The following is a 19,230-nucleotide window of genomic DNA, read 5'->3' on the forward strand; positions in this document are numbered from 1 at the left end:
GTAGTGGCACCAGTACTGGCACCGGGAGCGCGGGGAGGGACCGGGAGCGGCACCGGGACCGGGAGCGGCACCGGGAGCGACTCCGGGAAGGGCGGGGAGGGGGCGGGAGCGGCCCCGGGAGCGCGGGGAGGGGGCGGCAGCGGCCCCGGGAGCGGCCCAGGGAGGTCCGGGAGAGGCCCCGGGAGTGGCACCGGCACCGGGACCGGCACCGGGAGTGGCAGCGGGAGCGGGAGGGGCGCCGGGAGCACGGGGAGGGGCCCCGGGAGTGGCAGCGGCACCGGGAGGGGCACCAGGAGTGGCAGCGGGAGGTCGGGGAGGGGCCCCGGGAGTGGCACCGGTACCGGGAGGGGCACCGGGAGTGGCAGCGGGAGGTCGGGGAGGGGCCCCGGGAGTGGCACCGGCACCGGGAGGGGCACCGGGAGTGGCAGCGGGAGGTCGGGGAGGGGCACCGGGAGAGGCCCGGTGCGGGGTCCTGCCGTGGTGGAGCCGTGTCCGGCCCTCGCCAGCCCCGTCCCCATCTCTGCTCCTGGGTCCGTCCCGCTCCATCCTCATCCTCATCCCCATCATCCTCACCCTCACCCTCACCCTCATCCTCATCATCCTCATCCTCATCCTCATCCCCATCATCCTCATCCTCATCCTCATCCCCATCATCCTCACCCTCACCCTCACCCTCATCCTCATCATCCTCATCCTCATCCTCATCCTCATCCTCATCCCCATCATCCTCATCCCCATCATCCTCATCCTCACCCTCATCCTCATCCTCGCCCTCATCCTCATCATCCTCATCTTCATCCTCATCCCCGTTCCCGATCCCATTCCCGTTCCCATTCCCCATTCCTGATCCCATTCCCGGTTCCCATTCCCGGTTCCCGATCCCATTCCCGGTTCCCATTCCCGGTTCCCGATCCCATTCCCCATTCCCGATCCCATTCCCCATTCCCGGTTCCCGATCTCAATTCCCGATCCCATTCCCGGTTCCCGGTTCCCGTTCCCATTCCCGGTTCCCGATCCCGTTCCCGGTTCCCATTCCCGATCCCATTCCCGATCCCATTCCCGGTTCCCATTCCCGGTTCCCGATCCCATTCCCAATCTCAATTCCTGATCCCATTCCCGGTTCCCATTCCCGGTTCCCGTTCCCGGTTCCCATTCCCGGTTCCCATTCCCGTTCCCATTCCCGGTTCCCATTCCCGGTTCCCGTTCCCATTCCCGGTTCCCGGTTCCCGTTCCCGATCCCATTCCCGGTTCCCATTCCCGGTTCCCGGCCGGCAGAGCCTGGAGCCGCTGGATCCCAGTGAAAAAGCCAACAAGGTCCTGGCGCGGATCTTCAAGGAGTCGGAGCTGAGGCGCCTCAAGGTGCTGGGCTCCGGCGTCTTCGGCACCGTGCACAAGGTGGGGACCGCGGTGACACCCGTGGATCCCATGGATCCCATCGATCCCACGGATCCCAGTGATCCCAGTGATCCCATCGATCCCACTGATCCCATCGATCCCAGTGTTCCCATGGATCCCTCTGATCCCACTGATCCCATCGATCCCACTGATCCCATGGATCCCAGTGATCCCATCGATCCCATCGATCCCAGTGATCCCATCGATCCCATGGATCCCTCTGATCCCAGTGATCCCATGGATCCCAGTGATCCCAGTGATCCCAGTGATCCCATCGATCCCACTGATCCCATGGATCCCATCGATCCCATCGATCCCACTGATCCCATGGATCCCAGTGATCCCATCGATCCCATCGGTCCCACTGATCCCATTGATCCCATCCCAGTGATCCCACTGATCCCACTGATCCCAGTGATCCCATCCCATTGATTTCATTGATCCCATCCCATCAATCCCATCCCGAATCTGATCCCACCCCATTGATCCCAATCCCCGCAGGGCATCTGGATCCCAGACGGGGATCCCATGGATCCCATAGACCCCATTGATCCCATTGATCCCATTGATCGATCCCATGGATCCCATAGACCCCATTGATCCCATTGATCCCATTGATCGATCCCATGGATCCCATAGATCCTGTTGATCCCATTGATCCCACCCCCCGCAGGGTATCTGGATCCCGGACGGGGATTCCATGGATCCCATAGACCCCATTGACCCCATTGATCCCATTGATCGATCCCATGGATCCCATAGACCCCATTGATCCCATTGATCCCATTGATCGATCCCATTGATCCCATTGATCCCATTGGTCCCATTGATCGATCCCATTGATCCCATTGATCCCATTGATCGATCCCATGGATCCCATAGATCCTGTAGATCCCACAGATCCCACCGATCCCGCCCCCCGCAGGGTATCTGGATCCCGGACAGGGATTCCATTGATTGATCCCATAGATCCCACAGATCCCATAGATCCCATGGATCCCATGGATCCCATTGATCCCATAGATCCTGTTGATCCCATTGATCCCACCCCCCGCAGGGTATCTGGATCCCGGACGGGGATTCCATCAAGATCCCGGTGAGCATCAAGGTGATCCAGGACTGGAGCGGGCAGCAATCCTTCCACGCCGTCACCGACGTGAGTGCCGGGGGTCCCGGGGGGGCTCGGGGGTCACTCGGGGGTCACTCGGGGGTCACTCTGGGGGTCCCGGGGGGGCTCTGGGGTCACTCTGAGGTCACTCTGGGGTCACTCTGGGGGTCCCGGGGGGGCTCTGGGGTCACTCGGGGGTCACTCTGGGGTCACTCTGAGGTCACTCTGGGGTCCCGGGGGGCTCTGGGGTCACTCTGAGGTCACTCTGGGGTCACTCTGGGGGTCCCGGGGGGGCTCTGGGGTCACTCGGGGGTCACTCTGGGGTCACTCTGAGGTCACTCTGGGGTCCCGGGGGGGCTCTGGGGTCACTCTGGGGGTCCCGAGGGGGCTCTGGGGTCACTCTGAGGTCACTCTGGGGTCCCGGGGGGGCTCTGGGGTCACTCTGGGGTCACTCTGGGGTCACTCTGGGGGTCCCGGGGGGGCTCTGGGGTCACTCAGGGGTCACTCTGGGGTCACTCTGGGGTCCCTCTGTGTGTCCCCCTGGACCCAGAGCTGCTCTGGGGTCACTCTGGTGTCACTGGTGTCACTCCAGGGTCACTCAGTGTTCTCTCTGTGTGTGTCCCCCTGGACCCGGGATCACTCTGGGGTCACTCTGGGGTCACTCGGGGGTCACTCGGGGGTCACTCGGGGGTCACTCAGGATCACTCAGGGGTCACTCGGGGGTCACTCGGGGTCTCACTGGGGTCACTCTGGGGTCACTCAGGGGTCACTCGGGGGTCACTCAGGGTGTCCCCCATGTCCCCAGCACATGCTGGCCATCGGCAGCCTGGACCACTCGTACATCGTGCGGCTGCTGGGGATCTGCCCGGGCCCGCAGCTGCAGCTGGTGACCCTGGGGTCACTCTGGGGTCACTCAGGGGTCACTCAGGGGTCACTCAGGTGTCACTCAGGGGTCACTCGGGGGTCACTCAGGGGTCACTCAGGTGTCACTCAGGGGTCACTCAGGGGTCACTCAGGGGTCACTCTGTGTGTCCCCCGTGTCCCCAGCACATGCTGGCCATCGGCAGCCTGGATCACTCGTACATCGTGCGGCTGCTGGGGATCTGCCCGGGCCCGCAGCTGCAGCTGGTGACCCTGGGGTCACTCGGGGGTCACTCGGGGGTCACTCAGGGGTCACTCGGGGGTCACTCAGGGTGTCCCCCATGTCCCCAGCACATGCTGGCCATCGGCAGCCTGGATCACTCGTACATCGTGCGGCTGCTGGGGATCTTCCCGGGCCCGCAGCTGCAGCTGGTGACCCTGGGGTCACTCGGGGGTCACTCAGGGGTCACTGTGGGTCACTCAGGGGTCACTCTGTGTGTCCCCCGTGTCCCCAGCACATGCTGGCCATCGGCAGCCTGGATCACTCGTACATCGTGCGGCTGCTGGGGATCTGCCCGGGCCCGCAGCTGCAGCTGGTGACCCTGGGGTCACTCTGGGGTCACTCAGGGGTCACTCGGGGGTCACTCAGGTGTCACTCAGGGGTCACTCAGGGGTCACTCTCTGTGTCCCCCATGTCCCCAGCACATGCTGGCCATCGGCAGCCTGGACCACTCGTACATCGTGCGGCTGCTGGGGATCTGCCCGGGCCCGCAGCTGCAGCTGGTGACCCTGGGGTCACTCAGGGGTCACTCAGGGGTCACTCAGGGGTCACTCAGGGGTCACTCTGGGTCACTCAGGGTGTCCCCCATGTCCCCAGCACATGCTGGCCATCGGCAGCCTGGACCACTCGTACATCGTGCGGCTGCTGGGGATCTGCCCGGGCCCGCAGCTGCAGCTGGTGACCCTGGGGTCACTCTGGGGTCACTCGGGGGTCACTCGGGGGTCACTCAGGGTGTCCCCCATGTCCCCAGCACATGCTGGCCATCGGCAGCCTGGATCACTCGTACATCGTGCGGCTGCTGGGGATCTGCCCGGGCCCGCAGCTGCAGCTGGTGACCCTGGGGTCACTCGGGGGTCACTCAGGGGTCACTCAGGGGTCACTCAGGGGTCACTCAGGGTGTCCCCCATGTCCCCAGCACATGCTGGCCATCGGCAGCCTGGACCACTCGTACATCGTGCGGCTGCTGGGGATCTGCCCGGGCCCTCAGCTGCAGCTGGTGACCCTGGGGTCACTCTGGGGTCACTCTGGGGTCACTCGGGGGTCACTCAGGGGTCACTCTGTGTGTCCCCCGTGTCCCCAGCACATGCTGGCCATCGGCAGCCTGGATCACTCGTACATCGTGCGGCTGCTGGGGATCTGCCCGGGCCCGCAGCTGCAGCTGGTGACCCTGGGGTCACTCAGGGGTCACTCGGGGGTCACTCAGGGGTCACTCAGGGGTCACTCAGTGTGTCCCCCATGTCCCCAGCACATGCTGGCCATCGGCAGCCTGGATCACTCGTACATCGTGCGGCTGCTGGGGATCTGCCCGGGGCCGCAGCTGCAGCTGGTGACGCAGCTGCTGCCCCTGGGCTCTCTGCTCGAGCACCTGCGCAAGAACCGCGGCTCCATCGGCCCCCAGCTGCTCCTCAACTGGTGCGTGCAGGTGGCCAAGGTGAGGCTGGGGCGGCACCGGGGCGGTAGAAATAATAGAAATAATAGAAATAGAAATAATAGAAATAATAGAAATAATATAAAATATAAATAATTTGAAATAGAAATAATATAAAATAGAAATAATATAAAATATAAGCATATAAAATATAAACAAGGTGAGGCTGGGGGCGGCACTGGGGGTGATGGAAATAATAGAAATAGAAATAATAGAAATAATAGAAATAATAGAAATAATAGAAATAATAGAAATAATAGAAATAGAAATAATAGAAATAATAGAAATAATAGAAATAGAAATAATAGAAATAATAGAAATAGAAATAATAGAAATAGAAATAATATAAAATATAAATAATGTAAGGTATAAGCATATAAAATATATACAAGGTGAGGCTGGGGCGGCACTGGGGGTGATAGAAATAATAGAAATAGAAATAATAGAAATAATAGAAATAATAGAAATAGAAATAATAGAAATAATAGAAATAAAAGAAATAATAGAAATAATAGAAAATAGAAATAATATAGAATATACATAATATAAAATATAAACAAGGTGAGGCTGGGGCGGCACCGGGGCTGCTAGAAACAATAGAAAATAGAAATAATAGAAATAATAGAAATAGAAATAATAGAAATAATAGAAATAGAAATAGAAATAATAGAAATAATAGAAATAATAGAAAATAGAAATAATATAGAATACACATAATGTAAAATATAAACAAGGTGAGGCTGGGGCGGCACCGGGGCTGCTAGAAACAATAGAAATAGAAATAATATAGAATTTACATAATACAAAATATAAATAATATAAAATATAAATAATATAAAATATAAATAATATAAAATATAAATAATATAAAGTATAAATAATATAAAATATAAGCATATAAGATATAAACAAGGTGAGGCTGGGGCGGCACCAGGGCTGATAGAGACAATAGAAATAACAGAAATAGAAATAATATCAAATATAAATAATATAAAATATAAATAATAGAAAATATAAATAATAGAAAATATAAGCATATAAGGTATAAACAAGGTGAGGCTGGGGGCGGCACCGGGGCTGCTAGAAATAATAGAAATAATAGAAAATAGAAATAATAGAAAATATAAAAAACAGAAAATATAAGTATATAAAATATGAATACCAGAAAATATAAATACTAGAAAATAAAAATCCTAAATATATATATATATAACACAAAATATAATTAATACAAAAATATATCAAAAATAAAGAGCAGCTGCGCAAGAACCGCGGCTCCATCGGCCCCCAGCTGCTCCTCAACTGGTGCGTGCAGGTGGCCAAGGTGAGGCTGGGGCGGCACCGGGGCGGTAGAAATAATAGAAATAATAGAAATAGAAATAAGAGAAATAATAGAAATAATATAAAATATAAATAATATGAAATAGAAATAATATAAAATAGAAATAATATAAAATATAAGCATATAAAATATAAACAAGGTGAGTCTGGGGGCAGCACCGGGGCTGATAGAAATAATAGAAAATAGAAATAATAGAAATAATATAAAATATAAATAATATAAAATATAAATAATAGAAAATAAACATAATATAAAACATAAATAATATAAAATATACATAATATAAAATATACATAATATAAATAATAGAAAATAGAAATAATAGAAAATATAAGTATATAAAATATACATAATATCATTATAAATAATAGAAAATATAAATAAAATATATGTATATAAAATATAAATAATATAAAATAAACATAATATAAAATATACATAATATAAAATATACATAATATAAATATAAATAATAGAAAATAGAAATAATAGAAAATAGAAATAATATAGAATAGACATAATATAAAATATGAATAATAAAAATATTTAAAAATTCAAATAAAAAATATTAAAAATACATAAAAAAGATAATAAAAATCCAAATTAAAATATAAAAAATACATAAAAAATATATAAAAAAACCCAAATAAAAACCATAAAAAATACATAAAAAATATTTAAAAAAATAACAAATCCAGCTAAAAAAAAGCCGAAAATTCCACTTTTTTCTGAGAACATTCTGGAACTTTTCAGGGCATGTATTACCTGGAGGAACACCGCATGGTGCACCGGAACTATATACATAAAATCAATATATAAAATAGAAAAAATACATAGAATATATATAAAAATAGAAAATATAAAAAACCAATAAAATATATATAAAAAACCCCAAATATATATATAAAAAATACATTAAAAATATTAAAAATTACATAAAAAATATATTAAAAAACCAAGTAAAAAAATATTAAAAAATACATAAAAAATATATTAAAAAACCAAGTAAAAAAATATAAAAAATATATTAAAAAGATATTAAAAAGCCAAATAAAAAAATATAAAAAATACATCAAATATATATGAAAAAGCCAAATAAAAATATAAAAAAAATGCATAAGAAATACTAAAAAAACCCAAATAAAAAATATAAAAAATACATAAAAAAGATATTAAAAAGCCAAATAAAAACCAGAAAAAAATACATAAAAAATACTAAAAAAAACCAAATAAAAAATATCAAAAATACATAAAAAATATATTAAAAATCCAAATTAAAATATGAAAAAATACATAAAAAATATATAAAAAAACCCAAATAAAAACCATAAAAAATACATAAAAAATATAAAAAAAATACGACAAATACCCAAAAAAAAAGCCGAAAATTCCCGTTTTCATCTCAATTTTCTGAGAACATTCTGGAACTTTTCAGGGCATGGATTACCTGGAGGAACACCGCATGGTGCACTGGAATTATATACATAAAATCAATATATAAAATAGAAAAAATACATAGAATATATATAAAAATAGAAAATATAAAAAACCAATAAAATATATATAAAAAACCCCAAATATATATATAAAAAATACATTAAAAATATTAAAAATTACATAAAAAATATATTAAAAAACCAAGTAAAAAAATATTAAAAAATACATAAAAAATATATTAAAAAACCAAGTAAAAAAATATAAAAAATATATTAAAAAGATATTAAAATGCCAAATAAAAAAATATAAAAAATACATCAAATATATATGAAAAAGCCAAATAAAAATATAAAAAAAATGCATAAAAAATACTAAAAAAAACCAAATAAAAAATAGAAAAAATACATAAAAAAGATATTAAAAAGCCAAATAAAAACCAGAAAAAAATACATAAAAAATACTAAAAAAAAACAAATAAAAAATATAAAAAATACATAAAAAAGATATTAAAAAGCCAAATTAAAAACATTAAAAAATGCATAAAAAATACTAAAAAAAACCAAATAAAAAATATAAAAAATACATAAAATATATATTAAAAATCCAAATTAAAAACATTAAAAAATGCATAAAAAATACTAAAAAAAAACAAATAAAAATATTCAAAATACATAAAAAAGATATTAAAAATCCAAATTAAAATATGAAAAAATACATAAAAAATATATAAAAACACCCAAATAAAAACCATAAAAAATACATAAAAAATATTAAAAAAAAATTACAAATACCAAAAAAAAAAGCCGAAAATTCCCGTTTTCATCCCAATTTTCTGAGAACATTCTGGAACTTTTCAGGGCATGTATTACCTGGAGGAACACCGCATGGTGCACCGGAACCTGGCTGCTCGGAACGTGCTGCTCAAATCCCCCAGCCAGGTGCAGGTGGCCGATTTCGGGATCGCGGATTTGCTCTACCCCGACGATAAAAAATATTTCTACAACGAGCTGAAGGTGAGGGGGACCCTAAATGTCCCCAAATGTCCCCAAATGTCCCCTGGTGTCCCCTGGTGTCCCCTGGTGTCCCCAAATGGTGTCCCCAAATGTCCCCAAATGTCCCCAAATGTCCCCTGGTGTCCCCAAATGCTGTCCCCTGGTGTCCCCTGGTGTCCCCTGGTGTCCCCAAATGTCCTCAAATGCTGTCCCCTGGTGTCCCCAAATGCTGTCCCCTGGTGTCCCCAAATGCACTCCCCAAATGTCCCCAAATGTCCCCAAATGGTGTCCCCTGGTGTCCCCAAATGCTGTCCCCAAATGTCCCCAAATGCTGTCCCCTGGTGTCCCCAAATGTCCCCAAATGCTGTCCCCAAGTGTCCCCAAATGCTGTCCCCTGGTGTGTCCCCCGCTGTCCCCCCCCGTCACCCGGTGTCCCCCCACTGTCCCCCCTGCTGTCCCTCTCCATGTCCCCCACTGTCCCCCCGCTGTCCCCCGGTGTCCCCCAAGTGTCCCCCCAGTGTCGCCCCTTGTCTCCCCGCTGTCCCCCGGTGTCCCCCCTTGTCCCCCCAGTGTCCCCCCTTGTCTCCCCGCTGTCCCCCGCTGTCCCCCGGTGTCCCCCGGTGTCCCCCGGTGTCCCCCAAGTGTCCCCCCAGTGTCCCCCCAGTGTCCCCCCGGTGTCCCCCCAGTGTCCCCCGGTGTCCCCCCGGTGTCCCCCCCGTGTCCCCCGGTGTCCCCCCGGTGTCCCCCGCTGTCCCCCGGTGTCCCCCGGTGTCCCCCCCTTGTCCCCCCGGTGTCCCCCCTTGTCTCCCCGCTGTCCCCCGCTGTCCCCCGCTGTCCCCCGGTGTCCCCCGGTGTCCCCCCGCTGTCCCCCGCTGTCCCCCGGTGTCCCCCGGTGTCCCCCCCGTGTCCCCCGGTGTCCCCCCGCTGTCCCCCGCTGTCCCCCGCTGTCCCCCGGTGTCCCCCCCGTGTCCCCCCTTGTCCCCCCGCTGTCCCCCGCTGTCCCCCGGTGTCCCCATGTCCCTTTCCCGCAGACCCCCATCAAGTGGATGGCCCTGGAGAGCATTCACTTCGGCAGGTACACGCACCAGAGCGACGTGTGGAGCTACGGTGAGCGCGGACAGCGCGTCCCGGGGTCACCTGGGGTCACCTGGGGTCACCTGGGGTCACCTGGGGTCACCTGGGGTGTCCTGGGGTCACCTGGGGTGTGCTGGGGTCACCCGGGGTGTCCTGGGGTCACCTGGGGTCACCTGGGGTGTCCCGGGGTGTCCCGGGGTCACCTGGGGTCACCTGGGGTGTCCTGGGGTGTCCTGGGGTGTCCTGGGGTGTCCTGGGGTCACCTGGGGTGTCCTGGGGTGTCCTGGGGTGTCCTGGGGCCACCTGGGGTGTCCTGCTGTCACCTGGGGTCACCTGGGGTCACCTGGGGTGTCCCGGGGTCACCTGGGGTGTCCTGGGGTGTCCTGGGGTGTCCTGGGGTGTCCTGGGGCCACCTGGGGTGTCCTGCTGTCACCTGGGGTGTCCTGGGGTCACCTGGGGTCACCTGGGGTCACCTGGGGTGTCCTGGGGTGTCCTGGGGCCACCTGGGGTGTCCTGCTGTCACCTGGGGTGTCCTGGGGTGTCCTGGGGTCACCTGGGGTGTCCTGGGGTGTCCTGGGGTCACCTGGGGTGTCCTGGGGTGTCCTGGGGTGTCCCCTGGGTGTCCCCCCAGTGTCCTGATGTCCCTGTCCCCACCCAGGGGTGACCCTGTGGGAGATGATGACCCTGGTGTGTCCCTGATGTCCCTGATGTCCCTGGTGTGTCCCTGATGTCCCCAATGTCCCCACCCAGGGGTGACCCTGTGGGAGATGATGACGTTCGGGGCCGAGCCGTACTCCGGGATCCGCCTGGCCGAGGTTCCGGATCTGCTGGAGAAGGGGGAGCGGCTGGCGCAGCCCCAGATCTGCACCATCGACGTCTACATGGTCATGGTCAAGTGTCAGTGTCCCCAAATGTCCCCAAATGTCCCCAAATGTCCCCAGATCTGCACCATCGACGTCTACATGGTCATGGTCAAGTGTCAGTGTCCCCAAATGTCCCCAAATGTCCCCAAAGTGTCCCCAGATCTGCACCATCGACGTCTACATGGTCATGGTCAAGTGTCAGTGTCCCCAAATGTCCCCAAATGTCCCCAAATGTCCCCAGATCCGCACCATCGACGTCTACATGGTCATGGTCAAGTGTCAGTGTCCCCAAATGTCCCCAAATGTCCCCAAATGTCCCCAGATCTGCACCATCGACGTCTACATGGTCATGGTCAAGTGTCAGTGTCCCCAAATGTCCCCAAATGTCCCCAGATCTGCACCATCGACGTCTACATGGTCATGGTCAAGTGTCAGTGTCCCCAAATGTCCCCAAATGTCCCCAGATCTGCACCATCGACGTCTACATGGTCATGGTCAAGTGTCAGTGTCCCCAAACTGTCCCCAATGTCCCCAAATGTCCCCAGATCTGCACCATCGACGTCTACATGGTCATGGTCAAGTGTCAGTGTCCCCACAGTGTCCCCAAATGTCCCCAAAGTGTCCCCAAATGTCCCCAAACTGTCCCCAAAGTGTCCCCAGGGTGTCCCAAGAACCCCAGTGTCCCCAGACTGTCCCCAAAGTGTCCCCAGAGTGTCCCCAGGGTGTCCCCAGGGTGTCCCCAGGGTGTCCCCAGTGTCCCCAAAGTGTCCCCAGAGTGTCCCCAGGGTGTCCCCAGGGCTGGGCAGGCTCCTGGCCATGTCCCCATCCCTGTGACCGTGTCTCCCCCCGGTGTCCCCGGTGTCCCCCGGTGTCCCCCCAGGCTGGATGATCGATGAGAACATCCGTCCCACCTTCAAGGAACTGGCCAACGAGTTCACCCGCATGGCCCGGGACCCCCCGCGCTACCTGGTCATCAAGGTGAGCCCCCCAAAATCCCCCCAAAACCCCCCCAGACCCCCCAAAACCCCCCCAAAACCCCCCCAAAACCCCCAAAACCCCCGAAAACCCCCGAAAACCCCGCCAAAACCCCCAAAACCCCCCCAAAACCCCCCCAAAACCCCACCCCAGACCCCCCAAAACCCCCCAAAACCCCATCCCAGACCCCCCAAACCCCCCAAAACCCCCCCAAAACCCCACCCCAGACCCCCCAAAACCCCAAAACCCCCCAAAACCCCAACCCAGACCCCCCCCAGACCCCCCAAAACCCCCCAAAAACCCCCCAGACCCCCCAAAACCCCGACCCCCCCCATACCCGGTGACCAAGGCGAGCCCCCCAGACCCCCCAAAACCCCCCCAAACCCCGACCCCCCCATACCCAGTGACCAAGGTGAGACCCCCAGACCCCCCAAAACCCCCCCAAACCCCGACCCCCCCATACCCGGTGACCAAGGCGAGCCCCCCGCCCCCCCAGGAGAGCGGGGCCGCCCCCCCGGCCGAGCCCCCTCCCCTGAGCGAGAAGGAGCTGGACGAGGTGGAGACCCTGGAGCTGGAGGAGGAGGAGGAGGAGGAAGAGGAGGAGGAGGAGGAGCTGGACGTGGCCTTCGGCCTCGCTCCCGGGCTGTGCCCGCAGCGCCCGAGGGGCGGCTGCGCCCGGGTGAGACCCCCGGGACCCCCGGTGTCCCCTCGTTGTTATCCCGGTGTCCCCGCGGTGTCCCCGGTGCCAGCTCCGGTGTCCCCGGTGTCCCCTCGGTGTCCCCTCGGTGTCCCCCCGGTGTCCCCGGTGTCCCCGGTGCCAGCTCCGGTGTCCCCGGTGTCCCCTCGTTGTTACTCCGGTGTCCCCCGGTGTCCTCCCGGTGCCAGCCCCGGTGTCCCCCCGGCATCCCCGGTGTCCCCGCGGTGTCCCCGGTGTCCCCTCAGTGTCCCCCCCGGTGTTCCCGGTGCCAGCCCCGGTGTCCCCCCGGTGTCCCCGGTGTCCTCCCGGCATCCCCGGTGTCCCCGGTGTCCCCCCGGTGCCAGCCCCGGTGTCCCCGCGGTGTCCCCGGTGTCCCCGGTGCCAGCCCCGGTGCCAGCCCCGGTGTCCCCGCGGTGTTCCCGGTGCCAGCCCCGGTGTTCCCGGTGTCCCCGGTGCCAGCCCGGGTGTCCCCCCGGTGTTCCCGGTGTCCCCGCGGTGTCCCCGGTGTCCCCGGTGCCAGCCCCGGTGTCCCCCCGGTGTCCCCCCGGTGTCCCCGGTGTCCCCGCGGTGTTCCCGGTGTCCCCTCTGTGTGTCCCCTGGTGTCCCCGCGGTGTTCCCGGTGTCCCCGGTGCCAGCCCGGGTGTCCCCCCGGTGTCCCCGGTGCCAGCCCGGGTGTCCCCGCAGAGCCCGAGCCTGCTGAGCGCCCCCGCCGGGTACATCCCCATGAACCAGCCCGGCCTCGGCTGCACCCGCCCGGTACCGGGGGCTGGGGGGGCTCGGGGGTCCCGGGGCGGGTCAGGGGTCCCGGGGTGGGTCTGGGGTCCCGCTCACCCCCCGTGTCCCCAGGCCGGGGGGTCCCGGGGCGGGTCAGGGGTCCCGGGGTGGGTCTGGGGTCCCGCTCACCCCCCGTGTCCCCAGGCCGGGGGGTCGCGGGGTGGGTCTGGGGTCCCGGGGCGGGTCTGGGGTCCCGGGGCGGGTCTGGGGTCCCGGGGTGGATCAGGGGTCCCGGGGCGGGTCAGGAGTCCCGGGGTGGGTCTGGGGTCCCCCTGACCCCCGTGTCCCCAGGCCGGGGGGTCGCGGGGTGGGTCAGGGGTCCCGGGGCGGGTCAGGGGTCCCGGGGCGGGTCTGGGGTCCCGCTCACCCCCCGTGTCCCCAGGCCGGGGGGTCGCGGGGTGGGTCAGGGGTCCCGGGGTGGATCAGGGGTCCCGGGGCGGGTCTGGGGTCCCGGGGTGGGTCAGGGGTCCCGGGGTGGGTCTGGGGTCCCGCTCACCCCCCGTGTCCCCAGGCCGGGGGGTCGCGGCCGCTGCGGCGGGGCCGGCGGGGCTCCCGGGGCCGGACGCTGTCGGAATCGTCCGAGGGTCGCGGGACGGGCTCGGAGCTGGAGCTGGGTGAGGGGGGGTCCCTGGGGGGGCGCAGCCGCCGCTCCCGGGGGGACAGCGCGTACCTGTCCCAGCGCGGGAGCCTCCCCCCGCCGCCCCCCGCCCCCGACGGCAGCGAGGAGGACCCCAATGGATACGTGACCCCCAACTGCGGCCTCCGCGGTGAGGAGGGGGCTTCAGCGGGGGTCCCGTCCCGCCGGATTGGGGCTGGGGGCTCTCTGCTCATGGGGGTCTTTATGGGGAGGGGTCCCGTCCCGCCGGATTGGGGCTGGGGGCTCTCTGTGTTCATGGGGGTCTTTATGGGGAGGGGTCCCGTCCCGCCGGGTTGGGGCTGGGGGCTCTCTGCTCATGGGGGGTCTTTATGGGGGGGGTCCTGTGCTGCCGGATTGGGGCTGGGGGCTCTCTGTGTTCTTGGGGGTCTTTATGGGGGGGTCCCATCCCACTGGATTGGGGCTGGGGGCTCTCTCTGTTCATGGGGGTCTTTATGGGGGGGGTCCCGTCCCGCCGGATTGGGGCTGGGGGCTCTCGGTGTTCTTGGGGGTCTTTATGGGGGGTCCCGTGTTGCCGGATTGGGGCTGGGGGCTCTCTCTGCTCATGGGGGTCCTCATGGGGGGGGTCCTGTGCTGCTGGATTGGGGCTGGGGGCTCTCTGTGTTCATGGGGGTCCTCATGGGGGGGGTCCTGTGCTGCTGGATTGGGGCTGGGGGCTCTCTGTTCTTGGGGGTCTTTATGGGGGGGGTCCCATCCCACTGGATTGGGGCTGGGGGCTCTCTGTGTTCATGGGGGTCTTTATGGGGGGTCCCGTGTTGCCGGATTGGGGCTGGGGGCTCTCTCTGCTCATGGGGGTCCTCATGGGGGGGGTCCTGTGCTGCTGGATTGGGGCTGGGGGCTCTCTGTGTTCATGGGGGTCCTCATGGGGGGGGTCCTGTGCTGCTGGATTGGGGCTGGGGGCTCTCTGTTCTTGGGGGTCTTTATGGGAGGGGTCCCGTCCCGCCGGATTGGGGCTGGGGGCTCTCTGCTCATGGGGGTCCTCATGGGGGGGGTCCTGTGCTGCTGGATTGGGGCTGGGGGCTCTCTCTGCTCGTGGGGGTCTTTATGGGGGGGGGTCCCGTCTGGCCGGATTGGGGCTGGGGGCTCCCCCCCGTCCATGGGGGTCCTCATGGGGGGGGGGGTCCATCCCCGGTTTTGGGGTGGGGGTCCAGGCTGTGGGGGGGGTCCATCCCCGGTTTTGGGGTGGGGGTCCAGGCTGTGGGGGGGGTCCATCCCCGGTTTTGGGGTGGGGGTCCAGGCTGTGGGGGGGGTCCATCCCCGGTTTTGGGGTGGGGGTCCAGGCTGGCTGAGGAGGGGGATGGGGGCGGGGATCATTTCCGGGCTGATCGCTCAGGATTTGGGGGCTGAGCCCAGGTGAGACCCCTCCCCAAACCCGAGGGTCCTGCGGGCACCCGGGGGACCCCCAGAGAGTTCGGGAGGGGGGGGTCCCTGGCTCCTGACGCCCCCTCCCCTGAGTCCTGACGCCCCCTCCCCTGAGTCCTGACGCCCCCTGCCCCGGCTCCTGACGCCCCCTCCCCTCACGCCCCCTCCCCTGTTTGCTGACGCCCCCTCCCCTCACGCCCCCTCCCCTGCTCCTGACGCCCCCTCCCCTGCTCCTGACGCCCCCTCCCCTGTTTCCTGACGCCCCCTCCCCTGCTCCTGACGCCCCCTCCCCTGCTCCTGACGCCCCCTCCCCTGTTTCCTGACGCCCCCTCCCCTGTTTGCTGACGCCCCCTCCCCTGACGCCCCCTCCCCTGTTTCCTGACGCCCCCTCCCCTGTTTGCTGACGCCCCCTCCCCTGTTTGCTGACGCCCCCTCCCCTGCTCCTGACGCCCCCTCCCCTGTTTGCTGACGCCCCCTGCCCCAGCTCCTGACGCCCCCTCCCCTCACGCCCCCTCCCCTGCTCCTGACGCCCCCTCCCCTGTTTCCTGACGCCCCCTCCCCTCACGCCCCCTCCCCTCACGCCCCCTCCCCTGTTTGCTGACGCCCCCTCCCCTGCTCCTGACGCCCCCTCCCCTGACGCCCCCTCCCCTGTTTGCTGACGCCCCCTCCCCCGTCAGCCGCAGACCCCTGCCGGGTCTCGCCGCGGGAGGATGAGGAGGATGAGGAGGAGGATGAAGAGTACGAGTACATGAACCGGCGAGCGGGGGGCGCCCCGGGAGCCCCCCAGCCCCGCCCGGCCTCCCTGGAGGAGCTGGGCTACGAATACATGGAGGTGGGCTCGGACCCCCCGGGAGCCCCCCAAAACCGGGCCAAGCCCCGGGATGAGGAGGAGGATGATGAAGATGAAGATGAAGATTACGAATACATGAACAAACAACCCCGCCTCAGCCGCTCGCTCCTCACCGACCCCACCCCGGGGGTCCCCGCAGCCCCCCACCACCACGGCTACACCGAAATGAGGCGGGGGGCGCCCCCCGCCACCCCCGAGGAGGAGGAGGAGGAGGAGGAAGAGGAGGAGGAGGAGGAGGAAGGGTACGAGGAGATGGAGGCGGTGCCGCGGCCGCGCTGCCCCGGCTGCCGGCGACCCCCGCCCACCCCCGCGACCCCCATGAAGCCCCTGCGGAGTTTGGAAGCCTCGGACTGCGCCTTCGATAATCCCGATTATTGGCACAGCCGCCTCTTCGCCAAAGCCCAGAGGACTTAGGGGGACCCCCTCCCCAAATCGCCGCGGGACCCCCTCCCCAAATCGGGGGGGGGGGGCTCAGGATGGATATGAAGGATGCGCCCCCCCCCCCTTTTTTCCCCCCCTCTTTTTTTTTCACCCCCTCTGGGGGGGTTTCGGCCTCTCTGGGGGCTCCCCCGGGTGGGTTTTTATTGGGGGGAGGTGAGGTGGGGAGGGGGCAGTGGAGACCCCCCCCCTGGATCCCCCTCCCATCGTTTCTTTCCTCTCTCCCCCCCCCCCCCCCCAAATTTTGGTGCTCCCCAAATCCCTCGGGGGGTCCCTGGGGGGGTTTGGGGTTCCTGAAGGGGCCGGGGGTCCCTGGGGGGGTCCTTGGGGGGGTCCCTTGAGGTTCGGGGCTCCCTGGGGGGGTCCCTGGGGGGTCCCTTGAGGTTCGGGGGTCCCTGGGGGGGGTCCCTGGGGGTTCCCTTTGAGGTTCAAGGGTCCCTGGGGGGTCCCTTGAGGTTCGGGGGTCCCTGGGGGGGTCCCTTTGAGGTTCGGGGGTCCCTGGGGGGGTCCCTTCGAGGCTTGGGGGTCCCTGGGGGGGTCCCTGGGGGGGTCCCTTGAGGTTCGGGGGTCCCTGGGGGGGTCCCTGGGGGTTCCCTTTGAGGTTCGAGGGTCCCTGGGGGGTCCCTTGAGGTTCGGGGGTCCCTGGGGGGGTCCCTGGGGGTTCCCTTTGAGGTTCGGGGGTCCCTGGGGGGGGTCCCTGGGGGTTCCCTTTGAGGTTCGGGGGTCCCTGGGGGGGCCCCTTGGGGTCGGGGGTCCCTGGGGGGCCGGGGGTCCCTGGGGGGGTCCCTGGGGGGCCGGGGGTCCCCGCCCGGGGTGTAACAGACGAGCTCGGGTGGGATTTCTGAAGGACCCCAGACTCATTTTCAGGTTTCCCCATTCCCTGCTGAGTGAAGGTTTGGGTTTGGGGTCCCCCCCTGAGGTCGGGGGGGGACCCCCGGGATCCCTTTTTGGGGTGATTCCCCCGGTTTTTCGGGGTGGGGGAGGGGGGACCCCCGGGATCCCTTTTTGGGGTGATTCCCCCGGTTTTTTGGGGTGGGGGACTCCCGGGATCACTTTTTGGGGTGATTCCCCCGGTTTTTTGGGGTGGGGGACCCCCGGGATCCCTTTTTGGGGTGATTCCCCCGGTTTTTTGGGGTGGGGGACCCCCGGGATCCCTTTTTGGGGTGATTCCCCCGGTTTTTCGGGGTGGGGGAGGGGGGACCCCCCCGCTCAGGGATCGCCCCCGGCCCCGGGGGTCGCGCGGGATGAATTGAAATAAAGGAATTTGAGTAAAAACGTCCGGGATGAGTTTTGGGGGGGGTCGAGGTGGGACCGGGGATCGGGACCACGGTTCGGGGACAGCGACAGCCCCGGTCCCGGTGCTGGGGGGGGGGGGTCCCGGGGGGCTTAACCGGGAGACCGGGGGCTGAGTGAGACGAACGTCGCGAGTCTGGGGGGTTGCGAGCGGGACCGGTGCTGCAGGGTTGGACCCAGGAGGGTGCCGGGGACCCCCGAATGCCGAGAGAGGGGCAGAGCGACCGCTCCCGGTACCGAAATGCCGCACCCGCCCCGGCCTCTCCCGTTCCCGCTTTCCGCCTACATCCCCCATCACCCCCCGCGCGCCGCTTCCGCTCTCACGCCCCCACTTCCTCTCGCGAGAGCCGCGCTGCTCGCCGGGAGTTGTAGTCCGCGGAGGGAGGGGGCCGGAACCCGCCCGTCCGGGGGCTCTGCGCGCGGGGGCCGCCGGGAGTTGTAGTCCAGGGGGGCGGGGAGAACTCGCGTTCCCAGCGTGCCCCGCGCGGAGCCCGCGCTCTGCCCTGCTCGCGCCTCCGGCTCGCGGTCCCGGGGGCTCCTCAGCGCCGGGCGGGGGGGGGCTCCAGCAGGCCCGGGGGGGCTCCGGGGGGCTCGGCGGGGCTCCCACCATGTCGGGCGAGGAGGAGGCGACCGAGCTCACCATCGCCGAGGACCTGGTGGTGACCAAGTACAAGATGGGGGGGGACATCGCCAACCGTGAGTGCGGGCCGCGGGCTGGGGGGGGCGGCGGGGAGGGCGCGGGGGAAGCGCTGAGGGGGGAGCGGCCAGGCCCGAGCGCGGCCCCCCCTTCATTCCCCGGTGTGAGACCACCGGGATGGGCCCCCTCGGGTTGGGGAGCGCTGCTTGGGGCTGGGGGCGGGCTGGGGGGAGCGGGTTGGGACCCCCCGGTATCCCGGTGGGACCCCCCTAGGCCTTTCCCGGTAGGCGGGAGCCACCCGGTCCCGGCGGGCCCCGGCCCCGCGCGGCCGCCGCCGCTGCCGGCACGTGGTACCGCGCCCCACGTGCACCGGGGGAGCGGGGCCGGGCCTGAGCCCCCCGCCCCAAAAGCCGCCCTGCCCCTTTTGTTCGGGGCTCCTGCGGGGTCTGAACCCCCTCGCCGGTCCCGGTTTGGGGGGGACCGAGCCCCGGGGGGAGCGGGGGGAGCCCCAGGCGGGGGGGCCTGGATGGGTTTGGGGGAGTGGGGGCTGCTCCGGGAACGGGATCCTGTACCGGGAATGTGGGTCCGGTTCTGGGAATGGGGTCCCGGACGGGTCTGGGGGTGCTGACCCGGGAACGGGATCCTGTCCCTGGAATCGGGGTCCGGTTCTGGGAATGGGGTCCCGGACGGGTCTGGGGGTGCTGACCCGGGAACGGGGTCCTGTCCCTGGAATCGGGGTCCTGTCCTGGTCAGGAGTTGGATCCAGCC

General features: G+C 59.0%; 2 protein-coding genes across 2 annotated transcripts in view; both read left to right on the forward strand.

Moving 5' to 3' along the window:
* ERBB3 (erb-b2 receptor tyrosine kinase 3) overlaps nt 1-16,772 on the forward strand; it is a 36,875-nt gene extending 20,103 nt beyond the window's left edge. Inside the window, exons 18-28 of the mRNA XM_086870390.1 lie at nt 1,276-1,395; nt 2,453-2,551; nt 4,891-5,076; nt 8,710-8,865; nt 9,876-9,951; nt 10,669-10,815; nt 11,662-11,759; nt 12,253-12,435; nt 13,138-13,209; nt 13,739-13,994; nt 15,922-16,772. Of these exons, the coding sequence (XP_086726516.1) occupies nt 1,276-1,395; nt 2,453-2,551; nt 4,891-5,076; nt 8,710-8,865; nt 9,876-9,951; nt 10,669-10,815; nt 11,662-11,759; nt 12,253-12,435; nt 13,138-13,209; nt 13,739-13,994; nt 15,922-16,508 (1,980 nt within the window). The 3' untranslated portion in view covers nt 16,509-16,772. The remainder of the gene's footprint in view (nt 1-1,275; nt 1,396-2,452; nt 2,552-4,890; nt 5,077-8,709; nt 8,866-9,875; nt 9,952-10,668; nt 10,816-11,661; nt 11,760-12,252; nt 12,436-13,137; nt 13,210-13,738; nt 13,995-15,921) is intronic.
* A 1,570-nt stretch (nt 16,773-18,342) lies between these two features.
* Nucleotides 18,343-19,230, forward strand: part of PA2G4 (proliferation-associated 2G4) — a 33,086-nt gene continuing 32,198 nt past the window's right edge. The window contains exon 1 of the mRNA XM_086870331.1: nt 18,343-18,521. Coding sequence (XP_086726457.1) covers nt 18,434-18,521 — 88 coding nt within the window. The 5' untranslated portion in view covers nt 18,343-18,433. The remainder of the gene's footprint in view (nt 18,522-19,230) is intronic.

The sequence above is a fragment of the Cyanistes caeruleus genome, chromosome 32 (assembly GCF_971803275.1).
Source record: "Cyanistes caeruleus chromosome 32, bCyaCae1.hap1.1, whole genome shotgun sequence".
Classification (NCBI taxonomy): domain Eukaryota; kingdom Metazoa; phylum Chordata; class Aves; order Passeriformes; family Paridae; genus Cyanistes; species Cyanistes caeruleus.